This window comes from Larimichthys crocea, chromosome VII (assembly GCF_000972845.2).
Source record: "Larimichthys crocea isolate SSNF chromosome VII, L_crocea_2.0, whole genome shotgun sequence".
In the NCBI taxonomy this organism is placed as follows: Eukaryota; Metazoa; Chordata; class Actinopteri; family Sciaenidae; genus Larimichthys; species Larimichthys crocea.
Genome location: NC_040017.1, coordinates 4,069,702 through 4,091,978, shown reverse-complemented (window position 1 = coordinate 4,091,978; position 22,277 = coordinate 4,069,702). Strand labels below are relative to the sequence as shown.

The 22,277-nt window shown below is 37.9% G+C and overlaps 1 protein-coding gene across 4 annotated transcripts in view; it reads left to right on the top strand.

The window, feature by feature from the left end:
- fstl5 (follistatin-like 5) overlaps positions 1-22,277 on the top strand; it is a 163,141-nt gene that overhangs the window by 38,067 nt on the left and 102,797 nt on the right. For all 4 annotated transcript variants that reach the window (XM_019260614.2, XM_027280893.1, XM_019260615.2 and 1 more), the window contains one exon: positions 17,678-17,926. In XM_019260614.2, the coding sequence (XP_019116159.1) occupies positions 17,678-17,926 (249 nt within the window). The remainder of the gene's footprint in view (positions 1-17,677; positions 17,927-22,277) is intronic.

Sequence of the window (22,277 nt, the reverse complement as noted above, 5' to 3'; positions counted from 1 at the left end):
CTACATTTTGAATGGACATCCAACAAACCAAATGAGAGGAGACACAGGAGCAGCTGAACAGAGTGCATTGATCCAGTTAATATTTAGACATAGGTCCCAACCTATTCTCCCCAGTAGAGAATAGGTTGTGATTCATTGTGTGTTTTATTCACTCCTGCAGAATACATTCATTAGAGTTTGGTTCCTCAAAATCAGTTCTGTTTTTCTGTAGCTTTGTGAGTGGTCCCTCTCTTGCCTTGGTCTTGTACTGTGTTTTCACATACAGTAAGCACTTGAATGTTCTCAATTGCCTGCAACTGCAATATTCCTTGGCGACCTGTCCAGTGAGTACCCACACCCAATTCTTCACCTAATGTGTGTTGCAGCAATGAATAGGATATGCAGTTTGGAACATTGATGTCATATTCCTGCATTTAATATGGATGAGAAAACAAAAAAATAATTATAGATCGAGTGAATGCACCACCCTATAAACTTTAACTGAATGTCAACACGGGAGACAAAGACAGAAAAATGCCAGCCGTTTTCCAGGATGCTCTGTAATTGGAGTCAGAACCAGCGTGTGCCACACAAACTGAGCTTGTTATGCAGGCTGCAGGAAGACCTTGGGCTGCTGGTGAAATGCAATTTTATGGAATAAATAGACTGATTTAGCCATATGAAAATACCTGATGGAACTTTTTGAGATAATCTTACCTCCCTCATTACATATAAAAAGTGTCAGCGCCAGCAAAAAATGGATGACTTGTGTGAGTATGGCGTGCAAACGAGGGACTCTAACATTATGGCTGGTGTTTACATCTGTTCTTTCAACAAATGACAAATTTGTTTATGTTCTGCTTGTATGAGGTTGCAGGGGCTTGTGTAGAATTCAAGACAAGACAAGACAAGCATTGTCTAGGTTTCTTGTAATTAAAGTAGGTACACATTCTTTAAGTATTTGTTGTGGAGAAATTGGTGAAGTCAAAGGTCAATGGTGAGGTCAGGAGGGAAGAAAGTGTTCAGGAGCCTCTGATGTCTTATGCTGTATTATTTATTGAAGCTTGGCTAAGGAGAAATAGAGACACTCTCAAAGTACATCAGAAGTGCCTGAGTCGGTCTCACATTCTGCCCAACTCATGCTGGTGGATCGACTTTAAACCCAAAGATAACACCACAAATACTACTGTACATGCCCAGAATTATCCAAAGAGAATGTCTTTACCCATGTTAGTGTCACCGTCAGCATATTCTAGTCTGGAGACACTGTCTGTTTATGTTAATGGAGCATCAACAGCAAGCTATCTATTGTGTCTAGGAAGACAACATTAGGTCTCTTCAACCCTGGCCACCACAGTGTTGAGATAGACTGGCACCTACTGTTCTCAAGCAAAGCCAAACAACTAATACTGCTGAGGACCTCAAGGCTCACATGTGACCCTGTGTAACCTAAGGATAGAAAATGCCATAACAGTATTCACTGAATTTTGAGACTTAAACTAAAAAATAGTATATTATTCTCATCTAAAACATCATGGAAAGTAATATAAATTTATAATTTAAAATTCAAAATGTTATTTCATGAAGGAGTACTTTGATGAGGACTGTTAGTGGGTTGTGAAACACTAAAAATGGCACATTGCCCATATCAGGAGACGCTCCTTATAATCTGCTCTCGACAGATGTTCATCAGGTTTGTTGGGTCACACGCATCCAGTGGACCCTGCCAAAGCAGTATAATTTCATCACTTCAATAAATAATGCATTTGTGTTCACGTTACTGTAGCTTGTTGGTCAATGACATTTTGAGTGCATACTAACAACAGTGTAGTGAAACAGCTACACAAATGTGACACTAGGTGCTCCATCATCAATGCTGTATTGTTGGTTTCAATTGCAACTTTAAAAGGAGTATCATTTACTTTACTTGGTGATCGATGAGGAGGGTGAAAAGCCCATAAAAAGCAAACATTTTGGGTTCACGACTTACTGAAAGAAGGGAAACGGTATGTAATATAGTCTGCATTTATCCCACTGTTTCTGACACCTGCCTCAAAACAAGAAGGAACAAGTAAAGCCCACCTCTTGCTCGATTTGATTGGTTACCTGGACAAAGTGTGACAATAAAGAGCAGTGCAACTGCTGCTACTGAAAAACACCATGCTGCACGAAACAGGAGCACACACCAGGTGTTTCCATAGGAAAACAATGGTTTTACTGGTGACACATTTCTAGTGGTGCATCTTGGTGTGATTGCCCACTTAAACAGGTTTTTAGGATTCCTGTTTTATAGTCTGGGAGTGATTCGAGTGGCTGCTACATACACCTATGGTCAGGCCTCACTGATTACTGTACAAAGCACAACTTTATAACTTTATTCACTGATTCTTGGTGAAAGGGAATCATACATTATACAGAATATATTAGCTGCTTTGCCCTCTGATGTCCAGCTTCAGTCAGCTTCAACTCTGTGAGTTAGAGTTTCCTGATTGATAGATAGCTTTAAGCCTAACCACATGCTAAATTAGCTAACCAGAAATTACCACTGCTATCTGAATTGCTGTTAGCACACAGCAGACGCGGGTTCAGCAGTGTTCAGAGTTTGAGCCTTTCAGACCAACAGGGAATAACACTACACTACCGAAGTGATTTACAGATTTTCCTGGTGGAACTGTTGCTGACGTTAGCTCAGTCGTGCACCTAACCAAGCCAACTCGAACTGGGATGGTAACTTTACAATAAATCCACCTTGGTTTCGGAGGTTATGTGCAGTCCCTGGTCCGACATTGTTCACTGAAATGTAAATGTTGAGAATTGATGATAGCACGGTAACACACAGTCAGTGCTCTTGGCTACTGTAAATGCCAATCAGTATCTGTGACTAGTCCCCCTTATTTGACTGTTTTAACTGTTTTAACAGTCAAATAAGTTACATATTTAAATAACACGTAACTATGAAGCTTTCCATATCATCAGACTTTAATGAACAATCAATCCATACTACTACTTATGGCTTGTTATCAGTGTGTTATTTGCTATGCTTTCGTTGCCATTTTGAATTTACTTATAAGTCTTGGTGAGCCGGACATTTAATATTGGGGAAATGATTGAGTAACCATGTGAAGTGCAGATGTCTTAATGCATTGAAATATAGCCAGTGAAGACTGATTTCCCCATAGACACAAGGTAATATCGGTCTTAAATAACAATCGGCCGCTTAGACTATTCCCATTAGTATGGTACAGCCTTTCAGGTTGAACTTTGCACAAAAGCAAACATCTTGTTTTGTTGCCTGGCACCAATGTTTATGTTTCTCTAATCTATGTTGTCTCCCGTGCTTTCATATACTGACATAATATGTTAATTTGTATGCATAGGAGCTGCCTTACCCCTACCAGACCCAAGCCCATATCAGTACATTTGAATAATTCAGAGGCTGCAAACACCATAGCTCTAAATTGTATATTAATTCTAAAATTACACACCACCCCCTGGGCTTGGGTTACACTTTTAATAACTCGTCACAGCTGTACAGAGGAGCGGTGAATGCTGCATTTTCTCAGACAGAATTATTGGAAGACTCCCTGTTGTTCCATCTAACCTTTCACTGTTTTGCCACAACTGAATTTGTAATAGCTTTCATACTGTAGGTCTTAATTAAGTTACTGTAGTTTCATAGAGTGTGCACTCTTTTTCTGGGCAAGGAAAAAAGTAGCTTTTAAAGAGGCTGTGGGACTGCACTGCACCATCTGCTTACAAAGACCACTGACAGCCTTAGATGAGTTGCCGAGTTAAGGCCTATAGGATTTTCCTTTTGAATTCCCACAGGGATTTCTGGTTAGCTATACAGGCCACTTATGCTCCTTGACCCACTAAGCCTTAAAAGGACAGTTGTGTCTGGCCTAAATACTGTATGGTGCAACTCTGTCACCTCCTCATGGGAGAGAGCCGACTATACCTTTCATGGTCACGCCACACTTCAAAGTGCATAAGGTTATGTCTGCACTGCAGGTCTTCATGATCAGTCTTAGATTGCTGTTCATATCTGTTTTTTGTGGGTGACAGTCCAAATCATTGTTTATACATCTTTTGATGGAAATATGACGTGACAGCAATGCCAAAAATACGCCCACTCAAAGTTTAACATGACATTACATTCAGTTGTCCAACCACCATTCTCCACATCCCCTCTTAAGATTATCATCCACTGAGCATGAAGCTTTCAATATGAGCATTTCTGCAAGTTGGTGTGCTGCTTCTTCGACACCTGTTTGATAAATTTACACTGTCTCCTTTGTGTTTCTCTTATGGATAATGAGCATTGTCATTGTTAACTGCAGTGAAATATATAATAACGTCTGTATTATTCCCTTCACTACTGTCACGGCATCTGAAGGTGATTTTCGAAATGCATTCACGGCCTAAACTAAAAAATACTAAATGTTTAAGGGACAGCAATAGTGGTCAGAACTGGTATAAAACCACAGCCTTCACCTGTCTGACACTACTAGACTTTAGTACCCTTTAGACCTCAGAAAAAATCTGAAACATATATTTAGAAAGTGTTGGGTCTGAAAGCTTCCAGTTTTTATTAAAATAGATTTATTTGCATTATAAAAAGCCTAAATAGGCTGACCTTGTTGGTGCTGGTAGTACCTTAAACCTTTCTCATAGTGGATATTTTGACTGGTCAAACAGCTGTGGCTAATAACCTTAATGTTTCCATTGAATTATTATTTTTTTGGCATTGCAAACTGGTTCAGTGGTTTAGCCTACTGTTTTTTTTTTTAACAAAATAGTTAATAATGTTATTAGGTACACCTGTGGTTTTCCCCAAAGACAAACTATTATAACTATTAGCTAAATTAACTGTCCCAATTCCAGGCTACATAATACTAATGAAAAGTAAAAAAAAATGTTTCCCTAGAGTTACCTGTGTGTATCCTAAATTAGCTTTATTTATTTATTTTGAAATGGTGTGATGAAGCCATAGTAGTTTACCCGCTCGTTAACTTCACTCACCTGGTGTGCCAGGTGTAAGCCGCCTCCTAATTAGATGGCTAGAATGTAAACCAGCAGGACACTGAATCTTGTGAGCCATTTGATCTGCTCAAACGTTTTCTGCCTGAGCACTAGACTTTTAATGAGCTACTATCTGTGAGAAATCATTGTTTGAATTGTTTCTTTAAATGGCTATTAAATTAGATGTCTCTGCTGCTCTCACCCCTGGATATGCATTTTTAACAGCATGTTAGCTGTTTGACTGTCTTTGCTCTTTGGTTTAAATAATTAAATAAATCTTTCTCAGCAACAGAAGGGTGCATCGGTTTAAGTAATCTGGAACTGCTTCACTGAAAATTAAAACCAAATGAGCTTCACACAGTTGTAGCAAATTCACTCTTCACTTCAAATAGTAGTTGTCTGACCCCTGGCTTTGAGGGAGTTACTAATGCAGCTAAACATTGTTTGATTAACTGTCCAAGATGTACAAATATGTTAATGAGCCATACTTTAGTGAACTGACATAGCTTGCAATGTGTTTTTTTAGGTCTTTGAATTGCTTAATGAACTCGCAAAGAATGATCAACTGCTTATTTAAAAATAATAACTTATGCAAGGGTGAAGGGAGAGTGATAGGTGTCAAGGCGATTATCAGAACTGCCAAAGGAAGCATAACGTGCTGCACACTTAGCAAGATCAACAATATTACCATCAACACTCATCTTCGGCGTATAAATGACTCCCAGGATGTTGATACCCATAATTTTTGGCAAACCATATCGTGAATATGTAGAATTAAATGGAGTGAGACGAATCTAATTGAGATTCATCAATAATTCTAAGTGATTTGCGTGAACCCGTGGTACTTACAGTGGATAATGACGAAGGCTCGGCAATAGAAGTACTTTTTTTACCCATCTGAAGGTCAACACAGTGATCATAGGAAGGAACATTATCTTGAAGGACAGTTTCTGCTCTCAACCAAGATTACCTTCAATGTTCCTTTCATTTAAATGGCAGCACTGTATCGGTGTCCAAACATGAAATAACTCCAGAAGGGATCCATTTATTCTCTTCACAGAGAACTGTTATATTTTATTCAGCTATATGTCCAAAAGTTATGCTGAAAGTTTTGCAGCTTCCAGTACAAGAATAAAGAGGTTTTTTCTCAGAAGTCTTTATCAAACATCCTACAAGAACTTGACATTAATCACTTCATAGCAGTGACAGCAGCCCAATGTCGTAATTTGCAGCATTTGGGGTAAGTTTAGGAAGCATGAATAGACCACAAGTGAAAACAGCCAAGGTCTTAATGTCCATAACACACTCAGATTCCTGATTATCCTTCAAAGCTCTTTTTTGTTGCACTATTAGTATCACTGTTTGCATGTAGAGAGATATAAAAAGTCAATTTGTCTGACGGTAGACTCTTGTCTTTTCTTGTATGGTCTTGTTCTCAACAGGGGTTTAGCTCACTGCTGCAGTTTGGGGTAAAAAAAAAATAAAACTGCAATTTTTTTTCTTCTGTTCTTTTTTTTGAGCTGAAATCTTAGATGCTCTTTCGTATAACACTATTCTATAACATAGTGTAATACCTAACTATAAAATGTATGTGTTCCAGGCAAGGACAACCCTAGGACTGTAGTCATAGTCAAAATTTTGGTCAACTGTAATTCTACCTACTATTCAACTAATTGTTTAGTTGATTGTGGAAAACAATGGCAACAGTGCACTCTACCTGGTAGCTGCTGGGTGTTCAGCACAATGTTACCAACCAAATGAATTCTTGCAGTTTGAGCAATTCTTGCAGCGTATCAACAAAGCTAACGCAGTAAAAAGCAGAAAAAGCCACATAAAAATACAATTATTGGCATTAAAGCCATTGCTCTCATTATTTAGTTGGCTTCAAATGATCCTTAAAGTTTCATTCATTTAAACAATAAAAAACCTGGCAACACTTGGAGAATTCAGGATTGGAGTTGGATCATGGACAGCTGGTATTTCCATCTATGACCTTGAACCATTGACACACCATATTTGCCTTTGTTAAGAAAGCAAGTTTGTGAAATATGGACACTCATCACCATCAGAAATAAACTCTACCCAATCAGCTTTTCTTTTTTTTTTTTTTAGGCTCAGGCTGGGGGCTGATGTAGTGATTTGTGCTGCTTGACATGTTGTCAATTAGTTAGGAGCCAAGTAAATAATCAATAAGTTAGGACTAGCAGTCCTGTGATGTTAGGCAAGTTCAAAGTTGTGAAAATGGTGGTGTATTTTTGACTTCCTGTCTTTCTTTCTTTTTTTTTTCAAATTAATTGTGTAAACAAAAAAAGTCAAGCTCAAACACATATTTTCAGTGTATCTAGTATTCTACTAAACTTAAACTTACACTTCCTCTGTGGAAAAAGACCAGTTGATCATCTGTCACCATCTGCCCCCATTTTTGACCTGCATTTATTTTAGCCAAAAACCAAATGACAAAATTTCTCTAATCCTTCAAACCAACCCAAAGGAAATAATAGCAACACACATCTTACATCAAAGAGGAATCCCACCCACCATTTTTTGCTGTTTTCCAACCCAACAGCTCACTATCATGTGAAGTAGTAATGCGACTAGCATGGGGTACTTACAATTAGTCTGCAATCTCTGATAAATGGGATTGTGGGTAAAAATGCTCTCAGTGCTGCATCCTGATGTGGACAGAATGAGAGAGGAGCCAGGCCCACGTTCAGTCATTAGATGAGGGAATGAAATGGGACGGAAAGTTGCCATGTGGCTGCCAGGTGCTCTCATACTCACTCTCATAGCATAGCACATGCACTCAGCCAGAGACCAGCACACACACATACATACTGTAAGAGGGTGGAAGTAACACATTGCTTTTAGTCTTGTTACTGCAGATGAATTAATTTTTGTAGTTTTGTAGTTTTTTTGATAATGACTAAAATACCTCATGTAGCTGCATTTTACATTGCGCAAGTGTACCCTCTACGTAAATATTACAAAAATTTAATACATGTAAATATTGTAGCATCTGCTGATACTTATATATGTTCACTGTCTTTATAATGGTATATGGAAAATCCTGAAAGGAAAAAGTATAATAACTCAATACAAAGCAGGTGCTTTTTAGAGTGATGGATATGCAGTCTAGATTTTATTCCATTAGCTGATGTCTCAGCCACATTTTCTCTTTTCCACTATAAAAGTAAGAAAACATGTACCTGAGCAAGTGGATGTATATATTTATTGAATCAAACATGTAAATTGTACTTTACTGGCATTTATCCTTAGCTTTAAAAAGGACATATAAATAATAAGTGCCAGGGTTGGTTAAACCCAAATTCACCATTGAATTATCTTATTGCATTTGAATGCTTTTGTTCCCTCATCGAATGTAATTAGGTTTCATTTTTAACAAACTACCTAAAGTTATAAATAACACACAAATATTGAATTAGCACCTGTAATCACATTTTGTTGGCTGAGAAGGCAATGATGCCTGGCAGCCTAATAATCTTCACAATCTGTAGATGCAATCTGAAAAGGGGTGAGCTGCATAAGATGATGAATGGTGATTAAATGTATATGACACTTTGAAATTACACCTATTTGCTTCCCACACACTTTATACTGTAGAGCATGTTCCAGATACTGAAGATCACAGTGTAAAACTATTAAGATAAGCTTAAAATATTGATGACAGTTTAACTGGGAGATTGCAGCTCCAAGATTACTGTTAGGCTATCAGCAGATCATTTCGCCAGAGAAGGCTAATCATGTTGTCTTGCTGAGTATAGACACTGCCTCTCAGAGAACACTTTCACCGGACAACAGCCAAAAGCTTCATTTGTTGCCTTTGGTTAAGTTACTTAAGAAAATGTCTTCAATTAGCCATAACTGATATTTTCTGCTGTCTCTTCACTGCTCATATGAACCTGTAAAAGTGAAGGACAGTGTCAATTTACAAACCAAATAACATTTCCTGAATTATTTAACAGTAACATTAGCCTTTGCTAAAAGAGTCAAAAATATCTAACACTATATATGCACACTCCTTTCTCAGCAGGATAATCTCCACAGTTCAATATTTCAAGAATATTTTGACCACACATTCAATCAGCATAAATAGAAGAATAACATTACCACATCAGAAATCACACTTGAGAGATTAATGGGTGTAATTTATGTCCTAGAACAAAGTGTTTACATAAATAACAATAAACCTTGTGGGGAAAACAAAGATGTGATATTTTCATTCATTTTCCTCATGGATGGGTGTCAAAGGCACCTAATTAATCTGCTGTGTAAAGTTAGAAAATCGTAAAATATAAAAAAGTCCAGAGAGAGGAGGGGATATTTTTAATAGTCACTGTAGAGGACAGCCATGGTGTGGTTATTAATATCGTCATGAACATGCTGGAGAATATTCCTCATGCAGTTTATTCATATACTTGTATTTACTCTATGTTCTTTGAACTCTTCTTTGAAGTGGTTTCTCATGAATGTGTCAGACAGCATTTTAGGAATATATGGGACGGGGCTTGATTTGGTTGTTCTGATAGATTTCCAGCACAGTCTATTATATGCTATCAGCTGCGTTTGTTGAGAGCTGCAAGATGGATGTTCAGTAGTAAACAGCCCTCTCTCCCATATCTGCCCTGAAAATGTTCCTGTCTTGTTTAAGAACGTAATACACACACACCCCCCATGCTGTATTTCTTTATCTAACACCTTTCCATGATCATGTGAGGCACAAAGTATTTTCGTGCTGCTTCTCCTGTCAGCACATTTGACCCTTGATCTTTTCATGCTGGCCTCTTTTATTTTTTATTTATTTATCTATTTTTTAAAGATATTTTTGGGGCTTTTTTCAAGATTTTATTGTAATGAGACAGCTGAAGAGTGACAGGAATGTGGGGAGAAAGATGGGGAATGACATGCAGCAAAGGGCCACAGGTCAGATTCGAACCCTCGTCCACTGTGGCAAGGACTGACCATTTGTACATGGGGCGGTTGCTCTATCAACTGAGCTAAACAACACCCCAGCTGGCCACTTTTATTGTTAATGAGGAAACTGCATTTCACTGTCTAGTCATCTTGTATGAGAAGTAAAAGTGTCTAAACTATAAATGCAAATGTCGTCTCTTCACCATGAGTGCTCCATTTTTTTTACAGTTAGAAGGCGGAAATGCAGAGTAAGGCTGACAGGGTTTTAGATCAGCAGGTTGCAAAGCTCAGCTTTCATTAAAAAGAAATAGATCTTCCCACCTTTATCACTGATACCAAGAATTTGTCCTTGGTTCACGTATGGCTAAAACTGGATTTGTTAAACAAAACAAAAATGGCAGAAGAAAGAAAAGGGCCATGCCATTGACAGCATAATTACTGGACAGAGCTTTCAGGTCTGTAAAGGAAAGCCAATGCAGGGAGGGTCTTGCACGATGAATTCTTTCTTATTACTTATTTCTAAAACCTGTGTTTTGCATTTCAGAGGAAGGACTATGGAACAGACTCATTGAGGTGGAAGGGAAGTCATCAATGTTTTAAATGTAGGGGGTTATTCGGCTCTAAGGGGTTGAAAAAGCTCTTATTCCTCAAATAGCGTCTCATAAAATGTTCACGAGTTGTTTATGCCACCAGGAGTAAAAGTGTTGTCACAGTGTGGCAATTAGCATACGGTAGGGGAAGGGGAGAAAGTGTATTTCAGCAGGTGATAACACAACACATCCATAACGTTGTTGATGGAGACAGGTCTTTCAGCAGATCTACACCTTGGGGTAGACCTGGGTAGAAATGAGTCTTTGACTTGACATGCAGAAAGGTGAAGATAACTAAACAAGTAGCTGAAAATAAGTGCCAGAAAGGCTTCTGGCACTCATTTTCACCATACAGTGAAACATTCTGGTGAAATTGCAACCGTTTATACCCAACTGATCTTTGCCAAAAATACTTCTGGTGAAGTTGCTGGTGATAATAATGCACATTTACACGTGTGCAGATGGAATAACCTTAAGCTGTGCAAACTTCCCACTAGACAATGGAGCTGTACAGTTTTAAATGTGGTGGTAGCTGCAAATTTTGAGTAAACCATCATGTAGCCTCTCAGAGTTAAAACATTGAAGTGAAATGTTGAGCTTAATTGAAGTGCACTTACTTGGCATTGTAGTTGTGTTTGGGCACAACATTGAACTGATAGCTCAAGGATAACTACACAGAGCCAGACAAAACATTATTATTCATTTTTAAATAAATTAAAGACCGAAACCAATTTGAACAAGAGCCCTAAATTATAAAATTATTTATTTATTATATTATTATTTAAATTTATTTATTATAAAAATGTTTTTAAATGACCTAAATTATAGCCATGTTATCTTACAAAATACTTGATACCTGATTTACAGGTTACAGGTTTGTTGAAGTGTCTCCAGGCAAAACTAAACCACTGCTTGTTTCCTTATTGCAAGTCTAAACTGAAATCTACATGGTTGTGCATAACAACTATTCAAGCTGGCTGAAAAAGGAATCATCCTTCGGGTCACTGGATTGCTTTCTCCATAAATATGTCACAAATAATTTATTATCAGCAAATTGGTGACATTCAGGAGCTTGCTGTTCCTGAGACACTGCTAATGGTCACAGTTTAATTCAGTCATTGTGGGAGAAAACCCCATGTGATGGCAGGTTGAATGACATTGGATCTTTAGCTATGAATACATTAAACTTTTTGTTTGCATGACAACATGTTGGCTAAAAATACACTTAATCGGCTGCTGCTACTGTTTTCCTTCTGTATCCCAGTATCAGCAGCTCTCCACACAACCCTATGTACCTGCTCAGCGTCTGCTGAGACTTTCAAAGAACTAAACTAAGCAAAGTGTCAGCTGGTGTAAAGGAATGTGACATTGTTTATGTGCCATGTAAAGTTTTAGCATTGTTTTAGTAGTAGTTTATTCAGATTTGCATCCCCTTGTTCTCGTTCATGGGCCTTGTGGGCCAGCTTAACTCAGTGCAGTGAGTGAGCTTTGAGCCTCTGACTGTTGTTTACCACACTCTGCTCTCTCCCTCAGGACTCTGAGCTGCTGTAATGGAAAACATCAGATGTGTACCAGACGAATATTCTTAGTTCAAAAAAAGAAGAAAATAAGCATGCCAGAAATAGGAAATGCAGTACAGTTTGTTAAAAAGAAACGCATGTCCAAGAGCGAATCTGCTTCAAAACATTGGAACATACTGCTTAAGTGGTTGTGAACGTTCAGATTCAGATGAGCAGCAGAGATGTCAGAAGGCAGCTTGAATAGATTTACAAAGACAGCTCTTGCTTCACATTGACGGTAGATAGTTTCCATTGTGGTCTTTTTCTGTGATAGTGAGGCTCTGATCCATCTGCAGTGACAATCTGATCATGTCAGCCATGTCCAAGTAGGTCTGTTATCCTTTTGTGCATTGTTCACCTCATTATGCATGCATCGGAGGATGATGCCCTTCAGATGATACACGCTGCATCACATATGTCAGGACACCTACACACACTGACTAAAGGTTAATGTTTAAGGTGCGCAGGGCAGCTTTTCTATGCGCGTTCTTGAAATGAGACAATTCAGAGTAATTTTCTTTACATCTTAAGCTGTTATACGCACCCAAAGATCAGTTGTTTTTGTTATTACAGAGCCTGATCATACAAAGTTATAGTTAATCAATGAAGGATTTACTGTAGTAATGTAAATGTTTATTGAAGGACTAGTGGTAATATACTCAAAGTATTTCTATCTTTGTATTTTATATGATTTAAGTCAAAATGTCAGCAAGTCGAATTAACCTAATTAGCTGTCTTCAGTCCTATGAAAACATCAGATGTGACTTATCTGCAGTTTGTCATTATTTTAATAGCTTTAATTATGCAGCTGTTATCAGTAAATGTGTTGGTTTGTGATTGCTTGTCGTGGCTATATTTGAACATCATGAAGTAATATGAAGTGTGCCACTATTTTAAAACGAAAAACAGTCGAAACATTTGATAATACTGCAGTCTGGATAAAAAGTCCCTTTTTGCAACCATTCTTGCTTCAGCCTCTCCTTCTTAGCATGAAGGAGAAACTGTAGTGAAAAACACAAAAAGGTTAAGTTTGAAGAAAACTGTTAGGTCTGTCTGTTCTAGCCTACATGGCAACACATGGTAGACTCTGTAGAAGAGGACCTGCGGCATCTCTAGATATAAAAGGCTCATTCTAAAGTAGCAAAAACACAATGACTCTCATTTTTAGGTGATTTTTTTTCATTAATGGAAACATTATTTTATATATCACATTACATATATTGCTGCCATATTCTGTCAATAGAGCTACATAAGTCAAACACACTGGACCTTGTAATGAGTGAAAATACATTTGTCTTATATGTAGCAGAACTACACAATTGTTATCATGTCTAATATACTGTATTATATCAAAACACAAATCATACTGCAATATATTGTACTGTTTTGTGTCCTTTAGCAATACACTGAATTACATGGTCCCACCCATACCATGATATTTCTGTCAGGTCAGAGGTATAGTTGAAATTTCTCACAACCACCCTCAGGTTCACACTGAACACTGAACATCATGTATTTCTGTCCATGCTTTGAAAAAGTAAGAGGTCATCAATAAATGAATCGCTGTGCACAATCGCTCATTTGTCTCTGATGTCAGCTGATGACCAGACTGTTGGACGTGCATACTGATAACGAATGACTGCGCCCTTCGCTGACCCTGCTCGTGGCAGAGGATGGCTGTGCGACACAAATTCACTAAAGAATCATTATGCCAGGCAACCGCGGGGATTTAATAAACTAGCAAATTGACTGGCTCCAATCAGGTCACAGTGTACACACTTGTATCTCGTCTAAATCCTCTGTGACGGCTGGAGCATAATGCAGGTCTGTGCGTGGGGAGGTGTTGGGGATGTGAATGAGGCTTAACACTTTGTTTACTCTATCGTCCAGCTAAAACTTAGCTCAGATATTCATGGACACGTTTTAACTGAAAGGCACTTATCTCACAAAAGTAAAATTTCAGGATTTAATATTTGGATTTCATTTGTCAGCAGTCTGCTTTGAAATTATACAATGTGTGTCTTCTCTACTGTTACGGTCTTTTAACATGTGATTATATTAATTATTTGAAAAACAAAACCCTGCATTCATGTAGTTTTTAGCTGGTTACAGGATCATACGCAAAACTGTAGAAATAGTGCAAAAGTAACACGTTTTTACTGTCTGCTTTTTTAAAACTTCACGATGTGTAATACATCTGACCTTTAAAGCAAAGCCATTTCTCCAGTGCATTGCTATAATCATTTTTTCTTAGGCGTTTCTGTGAAAACTGGTTGTTGGTCTTGTTTTTCGTGTGGGTTTATACTGTCTATCAGGAGACCATTCTGCTCAAAGCCAAATACATCACTGATTGTAATTATCGCAGTGGAGCTCCACTTGCTAGTCAATATTTATTGGTCAGTAGCGAAAAACAAATTGTGTGCAATGTGAGGGTAAAGTTTGTGGATGCCAGTCTCTGTGCTCCTCAGTTATTTCTTTTCCCATCAAAGTTTGGCTGTTCAGTTAGATACTCGCACACATGCAGTGCAGCCCTGTGTTCCACGGATTACAACCAACTCATTTGCATTGCTAATATGTTTTGGAAAAACGTTCCCTGGCAACATTTTGTTCCCATACATGTATTGTGACATTGTTCTGTAGTGAAGGCGATTGGTGTGCATGGGTGAGTGAAAGTACATGTTTTGATCACCAGAGACTAGGGTTCCCATCCCATGCTTCATGTCAGGGCTGACTTCATCAATATTTAACAAACACTACAACACTACTCCAACTCCATGCTTAAAAACCTAATCTGAGTTTCAGGAGTGAATATGGGAGTAAAAGCAGATAAAAACACTGACATTGACATTTTAGAGATATTTTCAGTATGATTACCTTGTGGTTGCACTGAACTTTACATGCGTGTAGATACATGACTCATGAGTTTTACATCAACAGAGGAAAGACCTGGATGACTTTGTTTACTTCATAATGTATTAGTCAAAGGAAATAGCATGAGTATTTAAGTAATAGCTAAATACCAGGGTTGTTAGTGTAAAAAAGGATCATGAGATGCTAACATTCAACATATTGACATTTTAAATAGCTTTGGGGAAGTACACCATCGGTAACACTAGATTTGCGAAACTCAAATTTAGCTCATACTGGGAGACGCTTCAAAATATTCTTGTCATCAAATTTGCATCTGCCATCATACAAGGAGAAAGTTAAGGCCAAATTTGGACACTGGTAAAACGGATCAGTAAACTGAAGAGAGTATGGCTTTGGGTATGGTTGAATAAAATTTTGTAAAGGTGCAAATGCAACTCATAGTTGGACATGTCTTTGCTGGTGTTGGTCATTTAAGGCAGTAGTTCAGGACAAAAATAAGATGACACTCGTCTCATTTTTACTCTAACACCAGTGTCTTTTTCAAGGCTTGTGCCCTCTGTGTAATCCTTTCATAATGACAAACATACTTACTTACTATGCATTAGGCATGTTATTTGATTTATGTTGTATTCATTTAAAAAAAAGAATAAATAAAAAATTATGAGGCTGTTTCATCAGGCTGTTTTCAATATTTCTGCAGTCTGTTGTGTGTTAGTTTGAACATTTAAGCTGTCATTAAAAGTGCTCTGCTTGTCATACACTTAGAAAATTCTGAGATATATTTTTTTATGTAATCATTACACTTTGGCAGTTTTTTATGACAGTAGCACTTATGAATACACTGACCTTTTCACAGATAGAATAAGCAGTAGACAAACCTATAATAATATTCTCTGTAGTGATTGCCAGTAGTTCCTTATAATCGTAACTTTATGTAACCGCGCAGCTTTGAGAAACATTTGCGCTGGTGGGTTTTTTTTTCCTTTTTTCTCTCTTCATCATAACCCTCAACCCCTTGAGGACTATTCAAAAGGGCAATCTAAGAGTTAGCAAGCAGCTGTTAGAAAGCCAATATTTTTTATGTGGGTCATGGGTTACTGTGCAGACTGATCTGTGGCCTGTCAAGACTTTTTAGTGTTCGTACAGGTTGGAATAGCAGTCCACAACAGGATCCTGTCCTCAGAAAATTTCTAACAGGAAAATATATATCTTGTGAACCTTTTCTTAATGAAGTCATCCTCACCAGTTTGTAGTATAACACAATTTTCTAAGAATGTGTGTTCAACTACTCCGAACTGCTGGTTGAATGAGCTGCAGTCTTTGGCTCTGCTATTATTCCTGGTACTCTACTAATCTCCATAGACAAAATTCTCCTTTTCCTGTGTCCTCCACACTGTGGTCAGAGATCATGGTCTGCTACACACCTTAAGCAGAGTGAGTCTCGCTCAAGGACACATTCCCCAAATTTCTTTCAGCTTAAACTTTTCATTTCAAACCCACAACTTCTCAGCCTTCAATTCGAATGAATATGTTGATGATGTTTTAGCTCTTGTTATTGTAAAGGTCACGCTGTGTGAGAAAATATTGGTTACTGCAAAACCAAAACTGCTCCTTCCTTTTTTAGTCATTCACTGCAGAGTGTTAATTCCCTCACAGTTAGTTACACTCACAGTATGGTGGATGGTATGCATGAACCAGCTCTCCATGTTCCATTATTCATTGATATAATTTTATGGGTAGGTCACATACCATAGTTTGAGAACCAGTGCTCTAGGCTATTGTGATGAACATTTGTTTCTGATTTCTGATGTGACCAAACTATTTATTGTTTAATTAATAAAATAATCTTATGATTCATCAACAAATAATTGTCTGTGGCAACCTATACCAATACTGATTGTCTTTACTTGCTAATGTGACGATACAATTCATTAAACCTAACACAGCCATGAAAAACAGTATATTTGACAAGGTAGCTACACAAAATTTGTAAATGGTTCTATTATTATACAGTATATATATAATTATTATATATTATATACATATATCTATCTAGAGATATATATATATCTATATATTTATTTATTATTTTTTTTTGGCATGTGCACACCAGAAGTTGAAAAGGTGCACTCTTCCAGTCTTCCAAGTGTTTGGAAATAGCCCATAAAATGGCAAAGCCTCCATGCGAATGCACAATCAGAGCTGGAGTAAAAAGGTGAAGGTTTACTGCTCAGAATGGGATTTACCCTGAATTGAGACTGAATTTAGATTTTCCCTTGCGACTACATAATCGTCACACATACTCACATAGACAGAATTCTCTGTGTTAGTTAATTTAAAGTGATTTGATACAGATGTACTTAGATGTATGTGTCATCTTTGCAGTCTTGCTTCTGCGCCTGCAAATATCAAATGACAAACTGAGAGATGTTTTGCTTCACATTGCATTTTTGGTAATATTTGGGTTGAAGTGAACAGACTTTTTTTTTAAACATTCCCACCGTGGGTGTTTTGTAGTAAACTTGACTTGCATAATTTATGGATCTGACTGTGACTCTGTGAGTTGAGAAAAACACCATCCAGTATTGATGGGGATTCCCTGAGGGGTTGAGAGGAAGCCTAAATGAGAGCCAACCTGTAATGAGCTGTCCATCTGTTCTGGTAGATACTCAAAGATTACCTGTTGTGATTGTAACTCCTTCCTTTTCTGTTTGTTTTCCACAGGTTTTATGGGACACAATGTCTATCCAGGTCCATGTGAACACAAGTATTGTGGTTTGGGGCGTCACTGTGTGGTCAACCATGAGACTGAGCAAGGGGAGTGTAAGTGCTTGGACCACTGCAAACCGCACTATAAACCAGTGTGCGGTTCCGATGGGAAGCTGTACCAGAACCACTGTGAGCTTCACCGGGCCTCCTGTCTCAGGGGACACAGGATTACCATCATGCACAGCGAGGAGTGCTTCTACAAAGGTAAGAGCTCATGTGACCTTTCTCTAATGTAGGATGTGTGTGGTCCAGTGAATACTTTATGTTTGCACTGTACCCTTTGCGATGTATGTGAGGTCCTGTTGGCCCTGTAACCTTTGGGATTTGATCTAATGGAGTAAACTCCTTACATGACAGGCACTGCAAAATGTTTCTAAATTCAGTTATATTTGGTATATGTGGTATATTTTTAACTGAAATGAAGGAAAATGACCTACAAAGTGTACTGCATATGATGTCAGGGATGCTTTTATCCAAGCATATGCAGTTTTACTATAGGTACCCCCATGAGACACAAATGCTTAGCCCCGTGCAGTGTTCATGCCATGCAGGACTGCATCTAGGTTACTTATGACCTAAAGGAATAGGGAAATGAAATTGAATTAACAGGACATTTTTATTTTATTTTTTTTTAGATGAGAAATAACTGAAACACCTATGGGCATCTAAGACATTTGAGCCAGGTGGAAAATCAGCCAAATGTTGGCTCCTAAGGTAGTTTACTTCACCGGCTTCTTTGGCAGTTAACCAACCACCATTAGGAAGTGCCCTTCGAATCTTGTATTACGTGGTTGGTTAAAAAAAAAAAAGTGAAAGCCTCTATTTTGGCTTATAGACATAAAAGGGTTTCTACCCTAGATCTAAGTTATTAATCTTATTGAAGGATTTCAAAAATATGCCAACACCACCGAAGAAAAATAATAAGCTAACCCACAAACAGTGAATGGGGTGAACAAAGAAATAAATCACTGTCGTATTTGTAGAATTTGCTCATTTTGCAGAAATGACAACGAAATTATGGGATTGTTTCTGACTGAGCAGCTTTTGTTGAATTTGCATTGGGGTACTAATAGCAATAATTTGCCATTTTGGGATTTAAGACTCTCCTATGCGTCTGTTAAATATGAAGTTATAGCCAAATTGACCAAATCCTAATGGCGAAAACATCACTTCTGTGCCAGTGTTCTCCCATGGGTTATTTGGAAAACCCAGCTTTGACTTCAGCCTCTGGCTAGATGTCTAAGCTGCAAAAAAGCAATGAATCTTCCACAGATGTGTGTCCATGAGAGAGTAAGAGAAAGGGAGAACAGCAGGGGTTGAAGAAGCTGCAGAGTGAATTAGGAGAGGGAGCATTGTTTAATGGATTTTTTAAAAAAATCTTTCTTAGTGGTTACATACTAAGCACAAATAAACTTGCCTGCATACCCACACACCACTGCATAACACTGATGTAATCACCACAACACCTGATTTGGCATGAATACGGCTTAAGTCTAAAGATAGACACAATCTGTTTACCAACACTTAAACACACTAATAAAGTAGTTGCCGGGCCACCAGCGGAGACTCCAGGTAGTTACTGTTAAAAGCCAAGAAAAGTCTGCCGCATAATCCATTGTGAACCAAGCAAATTATTTAATCCTTTATACTATTGTGTTTTTGTACTGAGTAAGTAAACAGTATATATAACATAACAAGTTACTTAATTAGATTTTAGAAGTGTTGGTTGGTGTTTTGTTTTCATCTCTTTGGAAAAGCATTTTCACCTCTCTATCAAACCAGACCAGAAAGCAAATTAGCTTATTATCCTAAATGCCAAACTATTCCTTTAATGGCAGATGTGAAATCAGATAACAGAGCTTGGCTTCCCCTCCTACAGTATAAGCTTCTGTTAAACAACTCATGGGTCTTTTTAAGATAAGACTGTACTCAGAAATAGTGTATCCACTCAAGCATCTACATTTGCTTCTTGTCATAGAGGAAATAATGATGTTAGTGAATCCATGTGGGAGTATTACACAGAAACAAACATGGAAAGCAGCATCATAATCAGGATGTTCTCAGCAAAACAATTACCATTCTGAAGAAAATGCATGTTGTAAATCTACATACTTAATGTCCCAATATTACTACATACAGTACATTAATTATAATAACACAATAACACAGGAACATAGACCAATGTAATATACAATGGACACACTGAGCTTACACAAAAGATGTTGTAGAACATACAAGAGACTTGACATGAACCATGAATCTGTTCAAGTACATACACAGTAGTCTATAACGTTACATAGAATAAATCAAATGAACATAAAGAACAAAGGACGCAGTCTGCGACCAGTCATATAGCTCTTTGTCAGATGCAGCTTGATTTTAGAGGCAAGAGCAGGTGGTAGCGCCATAGTGTTCATATTTCCCCAGAGAAGGTTGACTGCTCTCTACCATTGATTGTATAAACACACCAATTATTCTTAGTCCCTTGAAACAAGGCTACTCTCCCTTTTGTAAAGCGAGATATCAGTGAAGTAAGAGCTTCTGACTTCTCACTCCGGCACCTTTATTCCATTCAGGGCGAAAGGGAATAGTTGCAAACTGCTCACAGACACAGCATATTCATAATATTCATGAGCGATTGAGTCTCTGCATTGATTCAACAGGGTTTCCTTGCTTACTTGTTTACTTTGAAAAGTAACTTTATATGACACTGGGAATGGCTTTGGATCTATACTGTATGCTGTTGTTGATGAAACTCTCTGGTTTTCCTTTCCAGAGAGTTTTTCGGGGCAACATCCTTGAATTGTAAAGCCACACACCAAAACAAAAACAAACTGCACATCCTTCTCACCAAGTACGCCTTCTTCTACCGCTGAAATGTTCAATTTAAAGATGAACAAAGCCTCGCTACAGGGAGGAAAACATGAACAAGCTCTTACAACAATTCCCTACACTATACAAGAGCCAACATACAAACCATCTTAAAACAGCAGCCTCATGACTTGGCATGCATTAAGAGCAGCCTGTGCAGAAACAGTGGATTGAAGCCAGTGTTAAAAATCAAAGCATCTGTTTCATCCCAATCACAGAAAAAGGCATTCAGATCAATGATACATTCCCGGTGGGTGACTGTCCTAATCAGCCTCCCTTATTTGCCCTGTCCTTTCAGACTTCCACCCCCACACCCCCTACCCTCACCCGTCTACATCCAATCCGCATCTATCCGCAATGCAGAGTGGGATATTTGACCAATGTCAGGCAATCAATATCAGATCAACAGGAGCAAAAAAGAAGGAATAAAAAAACACAATGTGTCTTTTTTTTTCTCTCATCTCATCCCTTGCCCAGTCCAGACGTTTTGTCTTTTTACTGTGAATGATATGTAATCAATTTCTCATTGGATGAGAGCTCCAGGGAGCGGACACAAAAACCTGTTGGAGCGATTAGTGATCTCTGCTTAAAGGCATTGTTTTCTTCTTGGCGCTCTCAAATATTTAGAAACAGAACCATAAATTATAAAAAAATTAAATTTTTTTTGTTTTGTTTTTTTACATAGGAGAACAGAGAGATTGCCTAAATGTCACACAGCTGCAGAGGATTTGTTCTTTGTTGCAACTACAAAAGGCACCGTGGCAATCAGAGGAAATGGATAATTGAGCAAATGTAATAGAGCTCACAACCAAATCTAGATGTAATTATGATTCGGGGGTTATTAGTGGGTAAAATGGAATGTGCCCTCAATGGCATGTTAAATGTGTCACTTGATTATTTGTCCTCCAGGTAATGGGTTCAATTTACCTAGCAATATGGAGATATATACTCATTATCACAGCATAATAATGAATTTCCTTCAGTTCAGTATTACTTACCTATGCCAAGGAGGTTATGTTTTGGGTCCCAGTTGTCTTTCTGTCTATTAGTCTGTGCTATTCACCAGGATATCTACTTAACAGGTTTCAATTAAATTTGTTAGAAAGTCAAGACATGGACCAAAAATCAAGTGATTACTCTGTAGTCACACTAGTGGCTGGTCTTAGGGATGGTAATGTCGGTCCAGACTGAAATATACATATAACAACTACTGTATGGATTGACATGAAATTCTGTATAGACATTCACAGCCTTCTGTTTATTCTCTTAGTCAGGGGATGAATGAACAGTATCTAGTATTTTGGGGAAGTATCTAGCATTCTGACACTTGACAATTTGGCACAGGGCTTCTTAGTTTTAGTTAGCACTGTGTTTTACTTTTGCCTGTTAAAATGGCAATTAATATCAGCTGATGCAAATAAATTTTTATTAGTAATAACTTGGTGACCAACATTAAACTTGTCCTTGTTGTCCTTGTACTCTTCCAAAAATTGTTATTTACTGTTATATAATTTAAAAAGTCCCACCTCCTGTAGTTGCTGTTGGTAGATTGAACAAGTTTTATATAACACGATGATGCTGGTTATGTTTATGCAGTGTGTGTTTGTTTATGCACCAAGGATGCATGTGGCACTCAAATGTCTAAACAAAAACAAAAAATTGTTTAATTGCAGTTTGTAGGATT